The 27,264-nt window shown below is 42.1% G+C and overlaps 1 protein-coding gene across 3 annotated transcripts in view; it reads right to left on the bottom strand.

Annotated features, from left to right (window-relative positions):
• Positions 1-27,264, bottom strand: part of TENM2 (teneurin transmembrane protein 2) — a gene marked incomplete at its 5' end in the record, with an annotated part of 1,189,887 nt that overhangs the window by 640,153 nt on the left and 522,470 nt on the right. For 2 of the 3 annotated variants that reach the window (XM_081092173.1, XM_081092172.1), the window contains one exon: positions 5,186-5,231. The exons of the other annotated variant lie outside the window; for it this stretch is intronic. In XM_081092173.1, coding sequence (XP_080948299.1) covers positions 5,186-5,231 — 46 coding nt within the window. Of the gene's footprint in view, positions 1-5,185; positions 5,232-27,264 lie in introns of those variants that run through there. 3 annotated transcript variants of the gene reach the window in all.

The following is a 27,264-nucleotide window of genomic DNA, read 5'->3' as shown; positions in this document are numbered from 1 at the left end:
ATGCAAGAAAATATTTTCTGTATTGACATTAACTTTCTATTGTATAGTTAGAGAAGTCTCCACAGCTGAGCTCCTCAGTTGAATACACCAGGCACCTAAGGGTTTAGAGCAGGGGTGGGCAAACTTTTTGACTCGAGGGCCACAATGGGTTCTTAAACTGGACCGGAGGGCCGGAACAAAAGCATGGATGGAGTGTTTGTGTGAACTAATATAAATTCAAATAAATTCAAAGTAAACATCATTACATAAAAGGGTATGGTCTTTTTTTTTTTTAGTTTTATTCATTTCAAACGGGCCGAATCCGGCCCGCGGGCCGTAGTTTGCCCACGGCTGGTTTAGAGGTAAGTTAGTCAGGTTTTTGAAAGTAACTGACACACAGGCAATTCAGAGTGGCAACTAATTCTAATAAATAAAGTATATCCCTTTTCAGAGACATGAAAGCCCTTGAAGGTCCTAAAAATCCATCCTAATCAATGTCAGGAAATGGGAGATGCCCGAAACACTAAGTGATTACCCCAAATGGTAGAAAGAAATAGCACATCTTCTAAACTACAGGTCTCATCTCGGATGAAGGGTGAAGGCTTGTCTTATGAAAACAGATGCATATACACAAAATCCTTGCCTAATGAGGCCATGACATCTACAGTACACACAAGAAATTGCAATAATTATAATAGGAAGGTGTTTCTCACAGCCGCTCTCCCTTCCCTCCAGAGTATTTTTCAACCAAACCTCCCAAGTTTAGGCTAATGCAATGGACTATTCGCTGGTTTCCAGTCTCTACTCTGGAGGTTCTTGGTGTGTTTTTTTTAACAGCATCCCTAAAAGGCAAAGCAATATCCCACTAAGAACAATACCTCCTTAAGGCCACAATGTCATGGAGAGCAGATGGCCCCTACTAAACATTTCAGCATCTCTTGGGTGGGTGGAGGGCATAATAAAGACCCACTATTCCACTGCTTTCCTGTTCCCACAGCAAGGGAACTCCTCTGGAAGCTGCCAGATCACATCCTGTGGCTACTACAAACCCTGATCTGACATTCAAGGCCCTTCAGCATACTGACATTGGTCATTCTTTTCGGCATTATTTCCCCATGATCCCTCTGATTTTGCTCATCTGGATTATACTGTGTTTCCACATTTCACTCCTAATTCAAAGGCTGCCACCCTCGGGATCCCCTCGACCTGTGGTGACCTTTCCTCTCAGCTCTCCTAAGAAGGGAGTCAGGACCTGGCACCTTTGAACCCACTAGGCCATTCTCTGAGTGTGGTTTGCATTGTCAGTCCTCCTGAGGCTCTCAGTGAGAGAACGGACATTTGTTGTTGTTGGAAGTGTTATTTGTCCTGTTTACTTCAGAGTGCAAGTGCTTGACAGCGCTAATGAATGTAGAGAACACCAGAAGTGAGCAGCAAACAAACCAGAAGAATAAACCCAAATCTCTCCCAAAATTATATGGCTTTTCTTATTTAAAGACAGAAAGAAAAATAATAACCACTATGGGTCAAGCACAAAAAATATATATTTGAATCAAAACCAAAAAGGAAGGAAGGAAGGAAGGAAGGAAGGAAGGAAGGAAGGAAGGAAGGAAGGGAGGGAAGGAGGGAGGGAGGGAGGGAGGGAAGGAAGAAAAAAGGAACATCCTTACCCCAGTGGATTTCTAGTGCTAATTACAAAATAGGAGTAGTTAACACTCACGCCTTCTAAATATAAGCTTTTTTTTCCTCCCAAAAAAGAGAAATGAATGGGTGTAAAATAAAAACATCCTATAGAGCATTTCACACCTCAGGAATAAAAACTGACAAAGAAGGACTTCCATGCAAAAGAAGAAAAAAAAACAAACAAACACCAGGAAACAGCTTGGACTGCTTATAGTAAGGAAAAACAGAAAGCTCTACCTCCTAGGATGTACCCTTATCCTATCTGCAAGTGCTTTTGTCATATTCAAGCATGTCTCTTTCACAACTGAAATTGGTTAACTGATCATTTCCAAAAATAAATATTCCCACAGATCGAGGTCATTGCTTGCTTGAAATTGCATCAGTTCGTGTCTGGGTACCAAAATCCCAGGCTCCTCGGGGACGTCTTTGTCATTTTATCAGAGTGATCACCAGCGGACGAGTTTCAGCGTGGGTCCCCTCGGCTCCTAGCACTGATGCTTGCTCTCTGAATTCCTCTTTTCTCCATCAAGCCTGGTGGCTTTGGCTTTGGAAATCTGGCACTTAATATCCAATGTTAATTACATTTCCTAGTCTGAGGAAAATCCTATTGGGCTAATTTTTCAAAATCATATAATGAAAGAACTTCACTGACAAACCATGTAGGGTTGTGATTGTTTTTTTTTTTTTTAACAGATAGATCTATTAAGCACTTAATATTCAGTGGGAAAACAGTCTCAGAGCAATGAAATTCTATTACTTTAGAGGTTGCATGCTTTTAATTTCTTAATATTTCATTACATGTTGGCAACTGGTGCATATTTTTATAATGCGTTTGATCATTACTCTTCTCAGGGTATTCTATTTCAGTTCTCCCTCTGACATCATATTTGCATGTTAAAGGGTTTTAGCATTCAGGGATGAAATGTTCTGAATAGCAATGTGCAGTTAACTTGATTTTTTTTTTATAAATGGAAAAACAGCAAACAGATTATATATAGGGACTAAAGAGAACAATTTCATAATTTTAAAAATTGAACTCAAGTTTTAATAGCTTTCTGCTATAGACCATCATAAAAGGGAATGATTCAATATAATTCATTAATTAGCAAATTATGCAAAATGCTACCAGCAGAGTTTGGGGGAAAGGATCTTTTTCATTGGTTTGTATAAGTCTACTGCATTTCATTTTTTTTTCCTGTAAAAACATAATAATCTTTTCTTTGCTCTGCAGCAACATCTACTGGAAAAGTCAGAAAAATGCTATTTATATGACTCAGATAGTTTTGAGTCAGGATAGTTTTGGTTACCATCTGCTTCAAAGTGTATGCCGAAAGACCAGCCAGTGGACAGCTGAATGGTTGCTGCCTACTTTGGTTCCAGTTAGATTTCTAGGAGGATAGCCATTCAGGGAAACACATAGCCAAGCCACAGCTTCAAATGTATCATCTCCTCACCTGGAAGAAGTCGCTTTCACAAACACAATGCATCTCTCATGCAGACAACATATAGCTCCCGGCCCATCTCCTCAACACTTACCACTGGTTTAAGAAATCATCACCATTGTCGGCGGCAACACAACAACAGTCAACAGTTTGGCATGGCGAGAGTCAGAGAAAAGGTTTTCTGTGAGCCAGCGATGTACAAACACGATTGAACGGGAGAAGGGCTACTTCAAGGTTCTGCAAAGTTTCGTAAGTTGATAAAAAGAAAACTATACGTGCTGGGATTTTAAGAACTCGCTATGCTGTCACCAGCACGGCGACGGCAGCCTGCAGCAGTTTCCTGTCCCTGTCCGCATCTTCCCCTGGTCTTTTCACCAGGATGGGAAAATTAAGTGTCCCCACAGAACCTCCACTGGAGATGCTCTCGAGGATGGTGTCTGATGAGGCCCATATTCCATTTGGCATCCACTCCCTCCTCCCCCAAATTCAGCAGCTCCCACCTGGTGTCCTTAGAAAACTGGATTCACGGGCTGCACCCATAACATGCCATTAGATGGATGGTCTGGCAGACACGACACATGCCAGGGTCTGGTTTGGAGGAGCAAGTGAAGTGTGGAAACTCGGGGATAAAACAATCCTATCACCAAATACATATATAAAACACCCTCTCACTCATGGTTGCTGAGCGCGACAATGCCACGGCAGTTCTCAGCAGTTCTCTTGGCCACCAAACCTGGTGGAAGCTCTAAAGTCACCTTTCTGTGTCTGATGCCGGAGAAGCATTCTTTGCACAGGATTGTGTACTTTTAATATTCCGATTTCCACATCCAGGAAATAATCATCTAAAAATTAATCCAAACATGTCAGGTGACACCCTCGATCAAAGTCTGAATATGATTTGGATTTCTGTTATCCTTAAATGAAACTCTAGCTAATTGGATTTTTTTTATTTTTTATTTTGCATTCTCAAGTCTCGGTTCATTGATGCCAGCAATACAGGTTAGCAGCAGAGGCAATGAACACATAATCAGCCAAGACTGACGCTAGGAACAAATGGATTAAAACTTTAAAAACCAGCAGCAGCCACCGGAACCAGGTGCTGGGAGCCTGGGATATGTTGCATTTTCTGTTTGTTCAGCGTCAGAATAGATGTGAACCTTTTAAACTCCTTCCCAATGCTCTTTAAAGGAGAAATGCCATCAAATATAATCCACAACTCCCATTCACAGCGCACAAAAGGGACAGGTTGCTAGCAGCCACCTACAGTGCAAATACACACACATTCTGTATTAAGGGTCTGAATGCAAAGTTCCGACCTGAGGGTGATAATCACTCCCCTTCATTATCGAGCCCCTTAAAATCCAAAAAAAAACCTCATAACACAGCACCCCCAGAGTTAACTCCCATTTCACACTGTCCTCATTTAGCTCCCCTAATTATTTACTGGATCCTTTTCTGAAACATGCCCGAGCCTGATGTTTTCACTTCATGTTGCATTCGGGACAACAGTTCATCTCCATTTATGAAACATCAACCTGACCCAGGTTAGGAGGTATAAGCAGCGCTTCACCCCCCAAGATCCAAACCAAACACACGCGGGCAGCTAGACTTAAATAAACTCTACCCTGGCTTAAACCTCCAGTGGAAAAATTATTATAACGCATCAGAAGTTGGGTGGGAAGGAAAATTTCGAATGCCGGCTCTCTCTCCCAGCGTGTAGGTCCCGGAGTTCACAAAAACAGGATCAATTGGATTATTTTATTTTCCCGTTAGCGCTTTAGAACTGAGCGTAATGCAAAGTGCTACGCTGGTCAAAAGCATCTTTCTCGTCTCTTCCCCTTAAATAAAAAACGGACGCAAGATCATTCAGTATAAATGCATTTACTATACAAATCTATTTTCAATTGAATTTGCTGCATGCTCTAATTCGTCAAAATTAATACAGGTACTTTCTACGTTAAACAAAAGGAAGCCGGCTGAAAAACCACGGGCTTCTGCCGCGGACGCCGTTCTCAATTACAAAACGGTGCAAACAGAGATTTCACTAAAGCCACTCGGCCAAACCCATGGCTGGGCGCTCTTACCTGTCTCTGCTGAAGGCTTCCTTCCCTTGTTAGCAGCGTGCAGCATCTCTAGCTCGCCCCAATCCTCACCACCGGTCTCCAATTACACCGCTCAATCCGCCCCCCGCCCCCCGCCTCTCCTTTTTCTCTCCCCCACCCCACCCCCTTTTTTTTCCTCTCTCCCCAGCAAGAAAATGCTTATGGAAAGTGATTAGTTTTTGTTGTCCCTTTTAAGTCCCTCCTGCGGGAAGGAACAGGGGAGCAATGTGACGCCACCTTTTAATCTTTTGTAAGAGTGAAAAGGCAGGAAAGGAACGCTCGATCAAACTGAGCTGCACACATGACTCAAACTCGCAGGAGAGGCTGCCGCTGCCTGGCCGGAGCACCGCCAGGCTGGAGTGTCGGAACAGCGGCGAGGAGAGGGGAGAGGCAATGGAATGTCACCACTGTGCGCATCAAAAGCAGGAGGAGAGGGAGGACAATGAGCGAGGGAAGGAAGGAGGAGAGAGGGAGAGAAAGAGAGAGTAAGAGATGGGGGGGGGGAGGAGGGGGAGAGAGAGAGAGAGAGAGAGAGAGAGAGAGAGAGAGAGAGAGAGAGAGAAGAGAGAAACACGGGAAAAGACAGTGGGTTTCAGGCAAAGGATTCTGAGAATAAAGGCACAGAGCAGTGTCTGGCGGCTTCTGTTTTTATCTCCGCGAGCATGATACACTGCCTCTCTCATTTAGACACACATTCGTGCATCTTCCAGGTTAGAAACTGAGATCATCTCACTGAGTCCCCGGTTTTGTCTGACTGAAATGTGCGGTGTACCTGTGATTTTTTTTTTTTTTTGCGGGGGGGGGGGGTGCGTTTAAGTGCAATGTATTCTGCATATTTATTTACGTAGGCAACAATGAAAGCTGCTAATTTCTACGGCAATTTGCAGCGTAGTTTTACTGGCAGATGGAACTCTACTTATCATAACTGCTGACAAACTGCCACGGGTAAACAAAAGAAGGAACAAGTGCTTCGTCTCAATAATGGTCTCGGAGAGAAAGAGCCCACGCCAAAATATCAGCGCTCGCCAAACCCGTGTTCCCAGGGAGAGTAGGAGAGGCGCGTTCTCTCCATTAGTTTTATTAATAAAGGCAAAATGAAGGGGGGGGGGCAAGGTGTGTGCAGGAGAGGCTATTAGGAACACGGACTTGACATTCCTTCTGGTCTCCCTCCCACGGTGACAACAGGCTTGCTTTCTGGAGTGTCCTGGAACAGAGTTTTGGAGTCACTGTGCCTACAGACTTTTCCTGCATCTTTCCGCCTCCCAGTACCATGCTATGGGAGGTTCCATTTTTAAAACCAAGTCAAAAAGCAATGATTCCCCAATTCAAACGGTTTCCAATGGTGTTGCACCAGGGCTGGGCCATCTCTGCTCATCTCCTGCCGCCCCCCCCCCCGCCCCCCAGCACCTCACAGTAAAATTCCCCAAGTGGCCTCTCTTCTCAGGATGCACATCGCTGATCCCCAGGGGAAGTGTGTGGTCCAAGTTAAGATGCTGGTGAAAATGACTCCCTGCTTCCCCCGTTGACCTGGCTGAGGTGGTAGTGAGCCAGTAGGAAGTGGAGGCTTTTCACTGGCCATCCTTTAGAAATTTAAGCAGGTTTGAAAACTAAAGGTAAATCCATGTGTCCTATTTATAAGAGATATTATTTTGAGAGGGGGAAAAAAAAGACCCTAAAAAATTACCACTCAGTTATCTTACTTCAACTATGGTGTGTCCCAAGCATATACCGCAGACCCTGGGCATCTGGTATTTTGAAGTCCCTGTGTCTGCCGCCAGATATAGAGTGAGAAGTGGTCCAGGAAAAAAGACCTTCCTCCTCCATCCCGGCCATGCTGTATCCAAAGAGGGATTGCTTATTCTGGTTCAACCCGAAGTGTCATGATTCTTGCGGTTTGGCAATAGGGAGAATATCTTTTTAGCTTGGACCCAAATAAAGAAGTAACAACTCCCCCCTTCCCGCCACGTGATCAAGATGAAACCCTATGTATCATGAAGGCAAAGCAGAGACTGGAGAACACACAGGGGCTGAGCAGAAGGCAGCGTGCAGGCAGGGAACGCAGATCTCAGATGGAGCGGGAAAGAGGCTGCAGGGCCAGCGAGGAGCTAGGGAAGGGGGGCGGGGGGTGGGGGTGGGGTGGGAATCCAGAGTTCTCTGCGGACATTTCTCAGGGTCTACTAGAAGCAGCGTCCTTTAAGTGGCATTATTGCTATAGGTCCTAGAGTTAAAATTAACTTTGTACAAGGGAGTGAGTAGATTGAGAATATTCTGCCAATAGAAATAAAGACCCTGCTGCAAGAATACAACTGTATCATTGCAATAAAAGTGGCAGAGGGGTCTGGGGGGAAGGGAAGAGAGTCAGCAAGACAAGGTCAAGGTAAGATAAAAAGAAATCTAGGCCACAAAGAGATTTGTAAAAAGCTCTAAATGGCTATCAGTGTCGTTGCTTATGTTTTGTCACTTCCTGTGTGAGGAGGTGGGCACCTTGAGCATACATTTACATGTTGCTATATATGATTTATTTTTAAGATATCTTGGGGGGGGGGCTATCAGATTAACCCGGGGTGCCAATGTTGGCTCAAATGACATCAATATTTCTTCCCAGAATATGACTTTTACAAGACTTCTCTGTGGGAGAGCTTGATGTTTGTGTGCGTATACTGTGGTGTTCACAGTGGTCCAGTGCTCTGTTTTGGGAACCAGGCTTCCTGGGATTGAATCTTAGCTCCACCGCCAGCTTGCTGTGTGATCTTGGCCAGGTTATTTTGCCTCTCTGTGTGAAAATGGGTGTAATAATATTATCTGTTTCATGGGAGGCTGCCATTAGGTAAAAATAATGTATGTGCTATGGGGAATTCCTTTCTTAGCACTCAACAAGTACTTTATGAATGTCAACTCCTATTATCACCAAATCTTCCCAACAGAATTTGTTGTAATAGCTCAGATAGACAGTATTTTATCACCCTCAAAGAAAGCCCTTTCTTCACCTGTGTGCAGTGAACACATCTGGAGCCTTCCTTTCTCTCCCATCCCATTCTCCATAGCTATCAAATGTCCACCCCACCCCATGGCTCTCAAGGTTATTCTTTCATCTCTAGGCTCCTGATACCTTCTAGGTCTGGCCATGTGTGCCTGGACTATTGCAATCAGCCTTTAATGGAGCGCTTCCCCATGCTTTTCCTTTCTGTCCCAAAACACACGAAGGGTGACAAAATGAGGCACCCCCTCCTCCGGGGACATTCTGAGGGTCCCGCCAAAGACCGAACCACAGTGTAACACCACGACCTTCCCACCCCTGAGAAAGCACTTGGAATTGCCGTGAAGGAGCCTGATGTTATCCTAGGGATGACCTTGAATCTGCTCTAATGGAGAAAGCAGCTAATCTGTGGCAAACCAATACTTTACTATTAGTGCCTTGTTAGTTGTGACACTTCTCCCGTCTGTCATGACACAGCGATTGAAAACAGCCATTTCAAGAGGATTTCTTTTCTTCTCCAATTCATCCTTCACGAGCCAGAATAACCTTCTCAAAATGCCACTCTGAATGACATCTATTCCCAATAGTTATTGATTGGTCAATTGAAAGTCTGTTCTATTTCATCACCTTATGCATCGGCTTAAAAAATCTTCAAAGGTTCAAAAGTGTTAGTGAAAATTCATCTGAAGAAACAAAGAGCACGCAGAAAATATGTAGGGAAAGAATTAAAAAGGGTGTGTCAGGCTGATGGTAAAATGATCATGTTACTTTTCTGGCAATTATCATATTTGTGGTTATTGTCAGCCCTTTAAAACTGTAATTAGTGATTTCTTATTTAAAATAAATATTAGTTTTTATAAGAAAAATAATCCTCAAGCGTTCACTGTTCTTTAGAGAACAAAGTGCAGTTTTCTTTGCCCTCATACTTAACCACCTTTGTGGTTTGACACCAACCTACCCATGTAAATATTCATTCTATCACCTCCTCATAGGAGCTCCCTGCTCCCTCAGCCCGATCCTTACACATTCACACAGCTCTTCCAAAGCCTCATGCACTTTCCTTGTTCTTTCTAGAATGTCCTCTTCTCCTTGATCACAACATATTCAACTCCTATCCCTTCATCTAAGACCAGGATAAGTCCTTCACAAACACTTTCTTGACCTTCCTACATTTACGGCGATGACATTGTTTTAATCATAGTAGCTACTCAAGCGCTTAGCTTTAGAATTCTCCCTAGTTCTAAGTCTTGGCCCTGAAATTTGCTTTGTAATTGTGGGATATTGGTCAAGTCCCCTTCCTCTTTCAAGCTCACGCCCCTCCTCTGTAAAATATTGTTATAACAACGATTTAGTTAGCTAAGAGAAGTAAAACGATTAGCACAACAGCTAGGCTACAGCTAGTACCCACACAATAAAGAGTAGCTAGTAATATAAAAACTTATTATATGACAGGGATTTGGCATTGTTCCCAATTTCTAAACCTTTCCACAACCCCTGTATTGGCTGTTGTTAGAACCATTTTACAGAAAATGAAACTGAGGTTTAGTAAAATTAATTTACCCAATGTCACAGGAGCAAATGTCAACCATGGGATGGAGTGATTCTTCCAGTTATTCCTATCCACACCTATCATTTCCATCGTAGCCCACACTGCATTGGTTTACTATTAATTGGGTGTTCAGGTTTATGCTCTATTCTTTCAATGATAGTATAGACTAAATGAGAGCAATATTGGTGTTTAAGCATCTCTGAATCTTTATTATCTTCCAGACATCTTTAAACGAAGTAGCTAGCTCACTCAGTAAATGTTTGTTGACTCCTTGTTCATCTATGTTCATGGGGATTAAAGTTTTAACCATATGTAAAAATTCAGCAACACTTTTATAAGGAAATGCTGTCCTCATCCTTTCTATGGGAACCATCCTAACTATACAAAATAATATAAAATACAAACATTACATGTGAATGGCGCAGGTAGATAGAAATGAAAGACATTCTCCCCCCCCCCCACCCCCACAACTGTACAAAAGTGATATTCATCAATTTGATTGGGCCCCTTATGCCTGTCATTTGTATTCTGCTTAAAAATGGAGCCCTCATGCTGCCCATTCCTTGCATGGGAAAGTGGAGGTTATTAGCTGAAAGTCACCCATTTGAGGTTACAGAGAAAGGTAGATATAACCACTCAAATACTATGGTCCTCAGTCACTTTTTCATCTTACTTTTAAAATAAATTAAAAAAATATAATAATTATATTCTCATTTATTTTCTCTCTGGCTAAGTCTGTACAATACTAAAACAACCTGGAATGACATAAAATATTCAATCAAACAATTTTGTTTTGTTTATACATATAAGTAAAAAGTATATCTGCCTGTATTTGCACAAACAAAAGCATTACAAATGACATGCCCTGTGTGTCCTACGCACGATGATCAATGGTATCAAACACTTAACCATTCTTTTGATATTTGCATAAACTTCATGATGTCAGAATACATTGTTGTTCACTGCTACTTTCCTATTATGTAAAGTAGTGACTAACATACAGTAGGTGTTCAATATAGGTGTTTGTTAAATGAATGAGTGAAGGAGTCACCCCCATTTTGCCTAAACCCATCTATTTCTAGCAATATTTTTATTATCACCCACTGGTCTATATACATCCATAGCATTTTGTGCTCTGTTACCTCCACATGTTATTTCACACAGAATTGGTTTTGGTAAATGTATATTTCCCCTTGTTTAATATAAAATTTCATTGTCCTCACCCAGTCGGTGTGGCTCAGTGGTCAAGCATCAACCTATGAATCAGGAGTTATGGTTCAATTCCTGGTCAAGGTACATGCCTGGGTTTTGGGCTTGATCCATAGTAGGGGATATGCAGGAGGCAGCAGATTAATGATTCTCTCTCCTTCTCCCTTCCTCTCTGAAATCAATAAAAATACACTTTAAAAATTTATTTTAAAAATTCTTTGTCCTCAAAGTATGCTTTCTAAGTTATATGAACTCATGGTAAATGATATTTCTCCAATTTCCAAGCACCCATTGTCTGGAACATTTTATTACATATAATTGTACAAATTAATCTTGTCCTGCCTTTGGGTATCTTACACTGTTAGTGACCTTTTATTCTTCTAATATCTCTAGATCACTCTTACTTTATTACATAGATTTTAAGTTTCCTGAAGTTTATAGGAACTAAGTGTCTTCACTCTTTCTGCATATATATATTATATTAATATATGTGCATATATATATAAATATATATATTAACAGGTATAAAATTCTATCATTCACAAGGTATGTGAAAGAGCTTATAATACAGTCCCTGGCCTTTAGAAAACTGTTAGAATAAGGCCTTAGGTGGTGTGACATTTATTTACTTCATTTATTTACTTCAGTATATATATTTGAACACATACTCAAAGTCCACCAGTGTTCAAGTTAGTGTCAAAATTAACTCATGCCAACAAATGGAGATTCTTGCAGTAGGAAGAATTAACAACTGCCCTCTCGAAGAGTAACATTTCCCCCAATCCTTTACACATTAGTCAGAAGTCAGCTTATGTTGACCCTTGGGCAACTAATCCTTAGAGAGATTTCTCAGTTCCATAGGGTCTCGTCTGTGGGGTCATTTCAGGCCCAATTATACCCTCATCTATTCTGGGAGGTTTGTTTTTCCTTAGGGGGACATGATGGGAGTGAACACTGTGGACCTCACTCTACATAATCCTTATTCCTTGGTGAAAAGGAGCTGCCTTAGGAAAGATTTTCCTTACTCACAGTGGTTCTGCCTGCATTCACTGGAGAGTCAAGCTATGGGAATTGTCTATAAATTGTTGGTCTTCAAAAACAAAGAGATTTCTCTAAAATTAAAAAAAGGCATAACCTCTGAAGTTTCTGTAAAACCCTTATGTATCCTTCTTACTTGTAAATTTGAGATAATTCAGGTCCGTTTTCATATCTGTTTACAAAATTGCAATGGACATATAATATGATTAAAGGCTGGTGACATAAATAGTTTTCTGTAATAGTTTATTGAATATTTTAATTATACCAGATCTTATTTAGCCAATTAAACAAATTATTTTGCATATAAAATGACTTACATTCATTACCATGTTCTAGCATTTTGATTTTTGCCTGCTGAACAGAATTTTGTCTGGTCTGTTTCACATGTCTGTTTTGCATAGGGATTTGAACACCCCTTAAAGTGAAAAACAAAGTAACAGCCCCCTAACTATACAGTAGAAACGGAAAGCAAATCCGGAGAGAACCTAAAATCTCTGCTTCCCATGGTGGACCAAGCAGGGTTGGCCTCAATGAAACTCTAAGAATGTATGTTTCTCTCCACTGAGTTGAATACAGGCTTTGGCGGACTCTTTGGTTCTTGTTACTGATGTTTTTCAATACGGAACATTTGAAAGCATCCAACCAGAAGTTGCACAATGATCACAGCCTTGAACGTATTCTTCAGAGAAACGCATTCACTGGTACAGGTTTTATTTTTACAGCAACTGGTGTGCTGCACTGTTTGCCGGTTTCTTTAATACTCTTGCCCATGACAATCACAAAAGGCAATTCACAACCTTACTTATCAGATAGTTCTGTTTTACAAGAATCTTGTTGCTATTTGTAAAATCCAGGATAAAACAGTGCAATTTCTGATGCTGACTATCTGAAAAGCTCTGGAAGCTGCTCGGAAGAGATATGTACTAAAATAGGTAATGTGGCGGAATTACAACAAGCAGATGTTCTGGAGGGTATACACTCAAGTGCATCCCAGAGTACGTGACATTGAATGGTGCTGCTTTTGAGATTTACAAATACATTCTGCATGTAAGCTGCCCCCAACGCTCACAGTCTTTCTTAACTCCAAATTTTAACTCTTTTATTAGGAAAAAACACAAAGGTAGAGACTCTCTCAAAAAGAATGATCAGTCAAAACAATCTCCATGGAATAACTGTTTCCAGGCCGAAATGAAAGCAGTGATCGCGATGAAATAGTTTATTTCACGTGCTGGCTTTCAAATCTCTGGATGCACTGAAAGCAGTGACATCTTTCTGATGAGAATTTAACACAAAAAATGGAGATTTTAACAGCTGACAAATTTCCTGTAATAAGGGACTTAAAAAACACATACATACCAACACAAACATACCACTTTTCCAGTGATTTGGCTGTGCAGATAGCAAAGAACAGTGTGTCATAGACACGCTTAAGAGCATAGATGCCAGTTAAATCTTTTTTGGTGGAGTTTTCACGACTGTATGTTAGCGTGAGAGAGAAATGGGAATAGCATGCACCACTGAGAGGCAGTGTAGCGCAGTAGAAAAAGTTACTGTATTTCAGTCCCAGGTCTGCCACCATCTCAATGGGTGGCATTGGCCATATCACTGCCCCACACTCAGCCTTCACTTCTCCGGCCACTAAATGAGACTAATATCTCCCAATTTCTGATACTGAGTAATAAAAAGTTATTAGCATACTCATAAACACAGAGAAGCTCATCCTTGCCCTATGCTGTCAGACTCTACCAAAGCTAACACTACTCCAGGGGAATAAGGGATTGTAATCTAGAAGCAGAATGCTTTTCTTCAGGCGGCTGGGGCACCAATTAATAGAGTGAGGCAATCAACCACTCAATAATCCTGCATTGGCCGGAAGAATTAATGCAGCTCACCTCTGTAGCTGTGAGTGCAATGCCATGTACTCAGAGGATGCTCAATAAATATTAGCTGATGATGATATTGACAGGGCGCCGTGTACAGTCACTTCACTAAGTGAATTACTAAGTTTTCAATTGTTCAGAAAACTCATTGAATAATTATTGGCAATAAAAGAAACCTATCCCCTGACCTCCCTTACTTTTTTTGCGATGTCATCTCATGAATAATAAGAACATTACCAATTCCTGGAAACTTAATAGCTTGGTCCTAGTGACTTAGGAGAATAAAAATAAGACCATCTTTCAAATTATATTCAGAATATAGGCACTTCTGAAAACTCCCACTGTCATCACTCTGGTGAAATTCATCATTATTGCTTTTCTGGATCATTACAGAGCCTCCTAATTGCCCTCCATGATCTCCATTTTGGTCCCCGTGGCTGATTGCTACACTAAGGTCTTCCGATGCATCCTAGCTTCCTGTGTCCATATTCCTATGCAGTCCCCTCCCACACCGATTCTGGGATTACTCTTGTGACCTGCTATGGCCAATGGTACATAAGCAAACATTATACAGTAAGGCATGATGAGAACTTGGAAATTGGGGCTTGCCCTGTTGGAAGGGTGCCACCTCCATAAAAGGGAGCCTAGTTTGGTCTCTTGGAGGATGAAGGACCATATGGAGAGAGAGAGAGAGAAAGAGAGAGAGAGAGAGAGAGAGAGAGAGAGAGAGAGAGAGAGAGAGAGACTCAACCATTCCCTGGTCTCTAGCTCCCACTGACCCAGGAGCTAGAAGTAACTGAGTAAGTGAGTACATGCACGCCTAGCTGAACTGCCCAGCCAATACATCTATAATAATAAAAGCATAATATGCTCATTAGACCGGACGTCCTTCCGGATGACCTTCTGGATGAAGCTGGGGGTGCCAGAGGGAAGCCAGTGCCAGCAGCCAGGGGAAGGAAGGCCTACTCTTGCATGAATTTTGTGCATCAGGCCTCTAGTTGAGAAATAATGCATTACTCTTGTTTCAAGCCACTCAGCTTTGGTATAGTTTGTAATCTCCCAATAGATAACTGTTATGTCCCCACCTCCACTGATTATTTTCAATTCTGCAATCAGTGAATTCTTTTTGTAATAGAAGCCAGATGATCTTATTCCTTTGCTCAAAACCCTCTAACAGCTCCTTCTCTTACCCAGAGTTAAAGTCAAATTCTTTCAAATGTTCTAAAGATTTGACATGCTTTGTCCTCTCCCCATTTATCAGATCCCAAATTCTACTAATTTCTCCTGCATTCTCTTCCCTTCAGCTACACATGCCTCTGCCTAGAATGTTCTTCCTTGTGAACGTGGGTTACTCTCTCTCTCCTCATTTGTTTCCTCCAACATCATTTTTTTTCAGTAATACCAACTCAGATCAATCTATTTAAAACTGAATCACACCCTCACCCTAAAATCCCCATCCTCCTTTATACTCCTTCTCCAGTGCACATTACACTAATAAGTCACTGTATAATTTGCTGATTTTTGTCATTCTGTGACCCCTTTCCCCAAATGTAAGCTCCAAGAGGGCAGGGGAGTTGTCTTTATGGTTTACGGTTGGATGCCCAGCACCTAGAACCATGCCTTGTGCATAGGGTAGACTTAGTATTTGCCAAATTACAAAATGAATCCTGCTGGGTCAGGTTGATGGAGCTACAGAATTCTACCTTTAAAGATAACACTGAGACTGAGGAGAGTCTGTAAGGGCACACTGTTGATGCAACCTACAAAGATTTATGGGCCATTTATGGGCCATCACTTAACAGAGCACAGAAGTAGCCTTGTGGTCAAGGAAAAGAGAAGGTCAAGAAGGTTCTTTGGAAAGGATTTCATCAGGGAGTCTCTTTAGCAGGTAGTGAGAAGTGCAATCGAAAGCAAAGAGAGGTGACTCCGCATCCATCAGAATAGCCACCATGGAAAGGCGGAGAAGGAACCCAGGGAAGAGGAGACTCTCCAAGCCTGCGTGGACTGAGAAGGCAAGTGGTCTAAGGGGGAAGATATAGCCAAAGGGTAAATTGGGTCTTTTTTGGAAGAAAAAGTTTGTGATGTGCTTATGCTCTTTTCAAGAAAAGTCTGAGCCTAACCATAAAGAGGAAAATATCTGAGGCTTTGTCTTTCCATGCCAATTTCAGAGTTGAGGATACACATGGAAGAATACTGTTACAGGACCCAGGCACGTGCCCAGGGATGTGATGCATTGGCAGTTACACTCCATAAACACATATATCCAAGGCTGGCTACTGTTTTCTTAAAATGATCACAATGTTGGCCAAGTACCACCCCTGGGCTTCCGTTTGAATACTTCCCTTTGTGAAAAAGTCCATCCTATAAAGGCTCAGCCTGGGCTGCAGTGGGGTCTCCAGCATCAGCTCAGGTGTGTGGCTAGTAATTGACCTTAGTTAGTGCAGAGCAGATGTGACCTGGGATAACGTAACACCACCTCGCTGACTCAATCACTGTGCAAATCTCATCTGAAACCACCCATTTTCCTACTCACCTGCCCACAGCTATTTTTTCCTGTTGTTCTGCAATTATTTATTATCTGGCTCAATAATTGCATTGGTTATAGAGGCCATGCAAACTCAATTGTTAGGGGAGAAAATGCCTCTTTGCCCAACTAGATTCTCCTGAATGGGGAATAAAGGATGCTGGTCTCTTAGAGCTCTTCATATACAGCTCTCCGTGTTCAATTTTCCAACAAATAAAAATGGCCAAAGAGCAAAGGATGCAGGAGATAGATGGTTGGACACTGATGCAGCTGCATGTTCCCATTGACGGATGGCACCTCCTGCATGTCTGGGAACCCTCGCTTACTCACTGCCAGGGCACCTGCTTTCAGAACAGCTGGCCACACATGGCCGTTCTATAAGCTAGTCCCCACCCCATCTACCACCTCTTAAACTGCTTCAGTTAGTCATTCCTGGCCTTCTACCAAACCAAAATACCACCAAGGAGAGCTATTACCACAGCCCAGCAGATCCCCAGGCTGATGGTAGGCCCGGGACTGAGTGACATTTTTTTGTGTGTGGTTCTCATGTATATATTTCAGGATTTGAACCCACTTCACATACAATATTTACTTCATGAGTTGCAGTGGGGGGTGTCATTTAAAACAATTACTTTAGCTTAATTACAGAAGATATAAATGGGATCTCACTCCTGGAAAAATGTGATCCTTCACAACGAGGTGTAAATTGGTGTCTGCTTAATCTGCTCATGGGAGGATAAGCCTCCTCCTTCTTTCTCCCCTTTGTTTTTGTAGTCCTACCTGGGAAAATACATTCTCTGAAGCATCTCTCATTTCTTCAGGAAACAGGAGACAGGAGTTTCATGCCTGCTCCTTCTATCTGCTGCAAAATTTATTTTACATCATTTCCAGCATCTCTTTTGAACTGCAGACCACAGCTCTATTGTCCAGCCTCTGTCCTGGGCAGCCAAAGTCCATCCTTATTGGTTTTGTCTATCTCCCCAGATGTGTGGCCTCCTGCATATCTCGAAATTGAATAAAATGAGCAGGGGAATGTTATTTGCACAATGACCTTGTGCTCCTGGGGGAATGGCAGGCACTATTCTCTCACTTAGGATGTTTTACATTTCAAAGGACCCAGCTCCCTTTGATATTAAAAAATGAAATGTGCAATGTGATTGTTATTGTTTTATGACCTTTAATAGGTTAACCTGGCAGCATCAGGTCTGCAGAGTGTGGTTCTGTTCCAAAGCAGACGTGGCTCCTGGTCGATGAATCCCAACGAGGGCGGCTCCACATTAATATTTGAGAGAATATACATATGGAGGTTCCCAAATCCTCAAGAATAAAGGGTTCCTTTGATGACCTCAGTCCCTCTGTGTGTAACTAGAGCATTTCTCAACCTTGGCACTATTAACAATTGGAGCCCAATCATGCTTTGTTGAGGGGGCTGCCCTGTGCACTGTAGGACGTTTAGCAGCATCCTCTCTGGGCTAGATACCAATGGCACCCTCTCCCCAACGTGTAACAATCCAATGTCTCCTGACATTGCCATACTCTTGTCTGAGAGCAGAATCAACCCCGGTTGGGAATCCCAAGGTTAATTGAAAACGCAGTAGGGGGGAGCTTCCTTTAGGGATTCTGATATGCATAGAATTTACTGGCTTACATGATAATGTAATAGTAGGTAATGTGTATTGAGAACTCACCATGAACCAATTAGCACTATGCTAATTGCTTTATATGTTTGATCTCATGTGAACCTTAAAACAAACCTGAGGTAGTTATTATGATCTGTATTTTAAAGTGAAGGAAACTGAGGCTTAGAGGAGTTAAATAATTTGTGGAGCAGAGAAGTATGTTTAAATCCAGAACTCCACCGAGTTAGCCCCTGGCCCCTTTCCGGCTTGCCTGCTCTCCTGGTTACAGTCTGAGGATCTAGATTCAATTCAGAAGTTGACTAAGTACCACTATGTGTAGGAAATTCATCTACAAACTAGACAGATCTATTAAAAAAAGACAATGCTTGCCCTTAAGAATCATGTAAACAGAAAGTATAAATACAGAAATCCATAAGAAAAAATGATAAGGCCACTAAGGATTTCAGATCTGAGTGCTGCTGGTCTGAGGACCACCCTTTGAGTAGGGAGGCTCTATTGTGCTAGGAAACGCAGCTCCAATGCCTTTGAGAAGTGAGGCCCAACAGTGTGTAGCTGAGATGCCAGGAAATCATCAACTCAGAGTGGAATAGGTAGGAGGAGGGTGTGGGATTGCCTTGGTCTTGCAATCCACACTTGTCTCTCAGGCCTTCACTTGGAACATCAACCGTGTGCCTACTCATGTCGACTGCCCACATAGGCAGACACAGCTACACATCTGTTATCTTAAAGGACAAATATTAATTTGAAGCATGAAAACACCTACCCATGGAACATAACTTGTTTCTGCAAATAAATTTCACTATCATAACTGATTTTGTACTTTTGGAAGATAATATTTCCATCTCTTCAACATACCATGCTGTTGGCTACATAAAAAATAGTTTCATGCCGAAACCGGTTTGGCTCAGTGGATAGAGCGTCGGCCTGCGGACTGAAAGGTCCCAGGTTCGATTCCGGTCAAGGGCATGTACCTGGGTTGCGGGCACATCCCCAGTAGGAGATGTGCAGGAGGCAGCTGATCGATGTTTCTCTCTCATCGATGTTTCTGACTCTCTATCTCTCTCCCTTCCTCTCTGTAAAAAATCAATAAAATATATTTTAAAAAAATAAATAAATAAAAGCAATGACTTTAAAAAAAAAATAGTTTCATCCCCCTTCCAGACATTGTGACTTAGACGACTATTGAACTACAAGTAGCCAAGAACTTGTATAACAAAGAAAAAAATAAATGTTGGAGGTCAAAACCAAAAATATTTTTTAATCTAGTAAAAGTCACAATTGACATTATGGTTATGACTGTAGACTGGATTGCCATTTATTTAACTGTTCAGGGAGACAGAATCAAATCCTGTCATAAACATAATAAGAAAATGGTTTCAGGACCATGAGTGGGTGTGGCTTCTTTACCTAGACCCCAGGGACAGCTGCCAATCACAGACTGGTGACATCTGAGTTTAACCATAGGTCATCATGAAGGGGATGACGGTTGAGCCACTTGACTCTGAGCACACTGAGCTAATTCTCCTGCAGGGAGACACGCTGGATGAACAGCTCACTGGAGCGAAGGACCATGGTAAAGCAAAGGCTGAGAGACTGGGAGTTGGAACCCCCAGTTATTGCTCATGTGCCGCTCAGATATAAATGGGAAGGGGTCGTGTGTATTTGGGGTAACAGGTACCCCTGCCATTCACACTGCACTGTCCTGGTGAGTAAGATCAAGAGCTTAACTTCATTCATTGAGCATACATTTCCTCAGCCCCTGCTATGTGCCAGACCCCAGGGCACACAGAGGAATTCTCTGTCACCTGTCCTCAAGGATCATCTGGGACAAAGTGTTTCCCATTCATGAGTCATTTGTGTCACACCTTTATGCTTCTTGCTGTATCTACTACGGACTGTACTGATATTTGCTCCATATTTTTTTCTGTAGGTAATATCACTTTTCATAGTTTTAACATAGCTGCAACTTAAGCAATGATAGCTGTGAAGTGATATGTCTGAAGTACTTCTCAGGGATGAGCCAATCAATTGTTAAAATATGAAAGTATATTTATGGGACTTGGTCAGACAAAGCCTGCCCAAGCTTTGGGCCACCACCATCCCAGCCACCTGGCTTAACCCCCTGGACCTCCCCCTGATCCTGCAACATGAGAGGAGGCAGGCCTAACTCACGAGGGAGTCCCCAGAACTCTGAGCTCTGAGCCTGTACTCTGGACAGTGTCTGCTCTGCCTGGCCTGAGCCTATCCCTAACTCTCACTTCCACGAAGTGCTCAAGAATTTCTGATGCGGGAGTTTGTAGAGGGCCTGTAGAAATTCATTTTAAAAACAAAAATAAACCCTTCTGCTCCAAAATGGTGGTTAGATGCTCTGAGTCTGCAGTGTGAGAAGTTACATTTCTCTAAGCTTCAGATTCTCTCTTCTATAATGTTAAAAATCCTTACTTTGTGGACTAAATCAGGGATAATCTTTTCTTTGTAAAATACATTTTTATTGATGAGAGAGAGAGAGAGAGAGAGAGAGAGAGAGAGAGAGAGAGAGAGAGAGAATGCCCCTTACTGGGGATCAAGTCCACAGCCTAGGCATGTGCCTGACCAGGAATCGAACTGCTGGCCTCTCGGTGCATGGGACAATGCCCAACTGAGCCACACCAGCTAGAGCTAAATCAGGGATTTTCAACCTCAGCTCTATTAACAGCTTGTGCAGATTCCTCTTTGTTGTAGGCTACTGTCTTCTCATCATAGGATGTTTAGCAGCATCCCTGGCCTCTGCCCACTAGATGCCAGTAGCTCCCCCTCACCAAGTCTTGGCAACCAAAATGTCTCTAGACATTGCCTAATGTGGTCTGGGGGTCAAATCCTCCCCCCCTCCCGAGAGTATGACTGAATTAAATACCAGTAAACACACCATGTAAACACATTGGCCTATTACCTGGCATAGACTACAACCTCAGAAATATTTGTAGCACTAATTAAGCGCTTACTATATGCTTGGCACATTTCCAAGCACTTTAAATCTTTTGCCTCATCGAATCCACACATCACCTTGTGAGTTAGGTCCCATTATCACTCCCATTTTACAGACAAAGAATATAAATGTCAGAGAGAAAAAGGACCTGGCCTGATATTCCACCATTAGTGAGTGGCAGAGCCTGGATTCTAACACAGTTATCTGCCTCAGAAGTCTGTGTTCTTAGATCTGTGGCTTTCCTACCTTTGGAGGGGAAGAAGTCTCCACAAATACAGGCATCATGATGAAAGTCATTATAATGATGGTGATGAAGAAATTAGACAACACAAATAGGCTAAGATTTCCATATGAAAAATTACATTCCCAGTCAAGAGACTGACAAGTGTATAAGGTACCTGATAGAAATTAAAATACAGATCAATTAAATATGCACATCACAGTGGTTTGTGTACACACACTCTCTCTTCTCAAAATGATTATAAAAGCCTTAACTTTCCTTAAACTGATAAAGAGTAAAAAAAAAAATAAAACAAAACAAAACTCAGTCTAATAAAGACAGATGCATTGTGCTAGAATTGGCATTATGAGAGGTTAAGGGTTCTTAGGAAGTGTCAAAAGAGACAATGTTGCTACAGTACTATGGATGAGCACTTGGATGACCTGGCTGTGGTTAATAGGCCCAAAATAGGGATGATAAGCAAGAAATGGAAGAACATGCTGCACTTCCCTTGGGCATTGAACCTGTGTGTTTTCTCAGGGAGTCTTCCCACTTGAGGGTCCTGGGCAGCCAGGCTACAGTATAGGCATTGACACAGGCCAGAATCCATTTGTCTAGGTTGGACTAAGAGAACTCAGAAAGGCCCATTGGCCTACTGTGGCAGCTTGAAAACTAGCTAACACCCTTGACTGTCCTTCTGCTTACCAGCCATACACACGCACAAAAAAAATATATTGCCATACTAAGTGCCCCTGGAAACAATGTGCAGATGTATCCAGGTGCACGTATACTGTTCCCCCTGACAAACAAAAATGCATACACAAAGATCAACATCAACACAAATTGAAGAAGCAAATGCAAACACAGGATCATGCTATGGAATATATATCCATGAGAGAGAAGCTGAAAAGGAGATGAGGAATAACAATTCAGAAAGATGTCGGTATTTCCTTCCTCTGAAGTTTTAGAATCCAGGCTAACATTGAATTATTAAGTTTGTCATTGTGGAACAGAGAAAAATGGGAGCTTTTCTACATTTGACTGAAAATCTTTGCATTTCTATAGAAACTTGCAATTAAATCAATTAAGCAATGAAAATCAAATATTCCATTAAAATCTAATTTTCCTCATATCTGATTGGTTATAACTCAGCTGAGTTGGAAACAGATGAGAGAGGCAAAATGACTTGACGTCTGAGACATGGAGACAGGAGAAAGGGAAAATTTCAAACACGCTCAGAGAAAATGTAATAAGAGCATCTTATTTTCCTTCTGCTTGTGTAAGTTTTGCCATTAGGGGTTCCCCAAACATAGGATTTCAGAACTAATTCTGCAGATTGAAATGCGAAAAGCAAGATTCCTTTCTGCTCTGTCTTCTGTTTGCAAACATGTCCTTGAAATTTCCTTTTCCCCTTCAGGGGTTTGAAAAGGCTAGTCCACGCTCCTATTCAGAGGTGCTGTGTCTGTGTGCACTCCAGCGGGCCTGCGATTTAGCTGCTACGGACGACAGTCGGATTGGAACTGGCTGTGTTTGCTGATTTGAGGAGTTACTGAGACCCACATGTCAAGGAGGGATTTATTCCTCTTCATAGCAAAACGAAGGAATTGTCTCAATAAGATGCTGGGAAAGAACATGCCAACTGACCTAAATGTTCTTCCCCTCTCTCCCTAGAGGTGACATAGCTGGCTACCTCCATTCCAGCAATCGCCCTGTGGATGGAAGGCTGAATCTCCAAGAATGAAGTGGAAAATGACTCCATATGTTGTCCAAAAAGCAAGTCAGGGAAAAGAAGACAGTAATTTATGAGTAAGATGCCTTTCCAAGATTTGATAAATGCCAGGATGCCCAACTGAGTCTGAATTAAATTGACTGAATTTTAAAAATATGTAAATAGGCCAAAAGACAAAAGGAGGATAATATTCAGGGACCATTGTGTGCTTCAAATTTTAAACACAAAGGTGTTGTTGGTTACTATTTTATTAAAAAATTCAATTGTCAGAACTCTTTTGGAGGCCTGAACTGTTGGGATCGTCCAGAGAGCTGTTCGCATATTTGATTGCCAGACCCTAATTATGCGAACCTCAAAGGAGAGACAGCTATGGGACCCCTTCCAAGTGCCCCTGGAGACGTCAAACATCGACGGGCTGAGGAAGAAAGCAAAGTGTTGAAGGCAATGGCTACCTACCAGTTTCCAGAAAGGTGGGCAATGGGAAATTGGCATTTTTATTCTTCACATTTAAAAAATTAATTTATAAGGATTTTCTTTGCTTTGCTGCTCACACTCCCCCCTAACCATCTGTCTTCTCTGAACAGTTGGAGCAGGTGAGGAGGAGGAGGGGGAGGAACAAAGAAAGATAGAAGTTCCTTTGAAAATAAACAACTGCTCTTGGGTTTGTTATCTCTGCCACCCATTCAGCCAAATCCATTTCCTTGGTGATACACAGTGGTCAAGAATACAAGCTCTGGAACCAGACCGCCCGGATCTGAATCCTAGCCCCTCAGCTTATCAGCTTAGTGACCTTTGGGCAAATTATCTTTAGGGGCCTCAGCTTTCTTACCTTCAAAATGTAAATACAACAAAAACAAATCCCACAAACAAATAGTATATATGCCCTCAGGTTGTTAGGAGAATTAGTTAACCACAAACATTACTTGGAATGGTGATCATCTAAGTACTTTATACACAGCTCCGAATGTACCTATCAGTGCTACAACCACTCTGGTGACAGTACTACACCCTACAATGTCCTTTGCCACTGCACTCATTTAAATAACGAAAACTGTAGAGTGAGGTCATGGAATCCAAGCATCTGATCGGAACAATAGTCAGAAATCTACTGGAAAATAAGCATCACCTCTTTTACAAACACATATGCTCAAGTTTTTCCAAGGAGTTTGGCTCGGTTAAGACCTTTTCTATGTAGAATATTCTATCTATCTTTTGAGACAAGAAATGGTAGCCTTCCTTGCTTTAATTTAACCATTTCCAAGGCAGGTTTGGAGCAACATCATTCCCGTTTTAGAATCAAGATAAATAATTTATTGTCCAAAAAGTTGAAGGGCAGTACTACAGAGGTAAGTGAGGAAATGGATGTTTCTCTGGTGATAATTTGGGACAAAATGTGAAATTGTGTCCAGGAAAGCCCGTCTGTCCCACTGAGTGACCCCCAGGAATGCTTCAACGAGAGAGAATTAAGCCCTGTTAGAGGAACTCATTGCCTCGTGGGCCGTGCTGTTGCCAGATCTAAAGAGGATCCCTCCGTTAGGACAGGAGACCCTTCCAGCCCTCTCCCTCCCCCTCTGAGGGAGACACTTGGACTCCGTCCAGCCTGCCCTGCCCACCTGGAATCTTCCAGGCCTTTCTGTCACAATAGTGCTTTAGAAAAGTCTGTGTGAAGGGGGGAACTCTGGTATTTAAGTCCATCCATCAATGTCAACCCCTCTTTCCCTGCTACCCCAACAGCTTGGTACATTTACCTAAAAGCTGAATAGCCTAAATGGATGGATTTTTGTGCTGGTCTCATTAGAAAGGGAAATTAGCCAGGCACTGTTCAGCTGTGCAGAACGCACGCTGATCCTGAAAGCCTATTCTGCCCCGCCCCCAATCTTTCCTTTATCACATATGATGCCCGTGATTCCTTTAAAATTTCTTAAAGGTTTCATTATCCACCACTCTAGTTCTCATGAACACAGAGCTCCCAGTTCACATCTCCTCTCATTGCCTAGCTCCAGTTGTTGGTTCCTGCATTTCCCTTCAGCCCAGTGCATCCCACTCTCCTACCCGCTGCTTTCCTGCCACACCAGCCCACGGTCAGCTCCTGGGGCCCCTGTGCTCCCCGCCACCGGGGCCAGTGCTCATGCTGTTTTGTGAGGTTGAAACAGTCTTTCCTGCTCTCCATCCTTTAGTTTTCAGCTCATGAATCACTTCCTGAGAGAAATCTCTGATCCCATGGAGTTTGGTCAACTTCCTTTGATATGTTTTCTCTAAAACCATGGTTCTGTCTTTCAAAGTGTTGTTGCTCAGTTTGTGGTTATTTTTATTTGTTGCTTATTTGATTGCAGTTTTGTTTCTTTGCTGGACTGTAATTCTGTTCCAGGGAGCAGGAACCATATCTCAGTCATTCATTCTTACTAACTTACTGTTGTGCACCAGCACCCATCATAGTGCTTGGTACTTTGTAGGTGTCTACTAAGTATTTGTCAAATGAATAAATATCATGACACCAGCAGGGGCTATGTTATTAGGATGTTTAAGAATGTGATTTATTGCCCTAACTGGTTTGGCTCAGTGGATAGAGCATCAGCCTGCAGACTCAAGGGTCCCAGGTTCGATTCCGGTCAAGGGCATGTACCTTGGTTGCGGGCACATCCCCAGTAGGGGGTGTGCAAGAGGCAGCTGATCAATGTTTCTCTCTCATTGATGTTTCTAACTCTCTATCCCTCTCCCTTCCTCTCTGTAAAAAATCAATAAAATGTATCTTTAAAAAAAAAGAATGTGATTTATCTATCTTTTTTTTTTTTTATCTCCCTAAAGATAGCAAACGAAGAATGTTTAGTTTTCCATATAACAATCACTTATGGGACATGCGGGTCATTTCGTATACCCAAAGCAGTACATTCCTCCAATGACAATGTAGGCATTACAAGCCTACAATGGGCTCCATACAATGCACAATGCTAATGTGGCCCATCTTTGGCTTTTAATAATCTCAGTGGCATTTGGCTTTAGCTAAATGTGACAGCTCCCTAACGGGTGCTTCAAAACTTGGAGACTGATATTACAGGCTCTAGAGAATCAAAATAAAAATCATGTGAGAACTGTAATTCTCAAAAATAATGCTAAATGTGACAACTGAAAATTTCTGATGAAGTAAAAAGAAACACAGTATCCTCTCAACTCTGCCTAATGTATACCTCAGTGTGTAAGTTCCTATTTGAACTTTAGAACTTTATTGAGTTCTGTTTATTAAACACAGCGATCCCAAGCTATTTGGTACAAGTGGACAAAAGGTTTTGCCTAGCATGTTCATTTGTGATCGCTTTGCAATGACAGTGGCCTAGAGTTACTTTCTAGGGCACTTGAGAATTTCGATTAATAAGTAATAGACTAAAGTGATTTATTGCAGGTATTGTATCATGCGTTCTCTCCCCAGAAAACCCCAGCATAGCTGTTCAGTGAATGAGCAATTAGAGAGCAGTCACCAGGGAGCTGGCTCCTTCTGCGCCTTGCTGGAAGGAATGTCTCCATCCTCCTGGCCCTGCACCATGGGCCTAGAGTTCGGCCCCTATTTGGGAGCCCCTTTCACACCAGATCTCCCCCCCCCCCACCCCCGCCCCCTCGCAGAGGTTGCTAATAGCGGTCCCAATAGAAGACAAGCTAGGGACCTTTAAAATTTTATGAAAATTAACATTTCTTTCCTCATAGGAGGTACACAGTAGGGTAGGTTTGTACAACCATTTAATTTACACAAAACTGATGCCTGGCCCTTGGTAAGATGATAGATAGATAGATAGATAGATAGATAGATAGATAGATAGAGATAGATAGATAAAATAATCTCAGAACTTATATTTTATGTGTTTATTTAGATACTGTTTATATAGATATCTCTACACTGAGACATTTAATGGCCATAGCCAGCAAAATCATATGTAAACTTATATTCTGCTTTTGGATTCATTGGTTTTCTGTAAATGATATGTATTTATACAGATGTTTGTTTCTTGTTAAGAGGTAGATAAAATCTTCCCTAACCTTATGTTTTGCTTAGAGATTGCTTATTGCTTATGCGTTTACTAGGCTCTTCTCAGGACAATGCGAGCACACAGAAAGCAAACATCAGGCATTCCTTGCTCACTGCCTCACTCCCAGGGCCTGGGAGAAGGCCTGACTCCTCAGAAGCACCATTTGCTGAATGAACAAGCACATTCCACTTTGCAGGCATCACTTTAGCAGGAGGAACCCACACAATGTTACCCTGAACTTCAGGGGTGCCTGGAAGGTTTCCATAGGCCACCCTGATCACGCTTAGTCTTGTTCTCTGTGGTGACAGTGACTT

Source organism: Myotis nattereri, assembly GCF_964212035.1.
Source record: "Myotis nattereri genome assembly, chromosome: 5".
In the NCBI taxonomy this organism is placed as follows: Eukaryota; Metazoa; Chordata; class Mammalia; order Chiroptera; family Vespertilionidae; genus Myotis; species Myotis nattereri.
The sequence above is the reverse complement of the archived record's forward strand: the minus strand, read 5'-3'. Positions and strand labels throughout refer to the sequence as shown.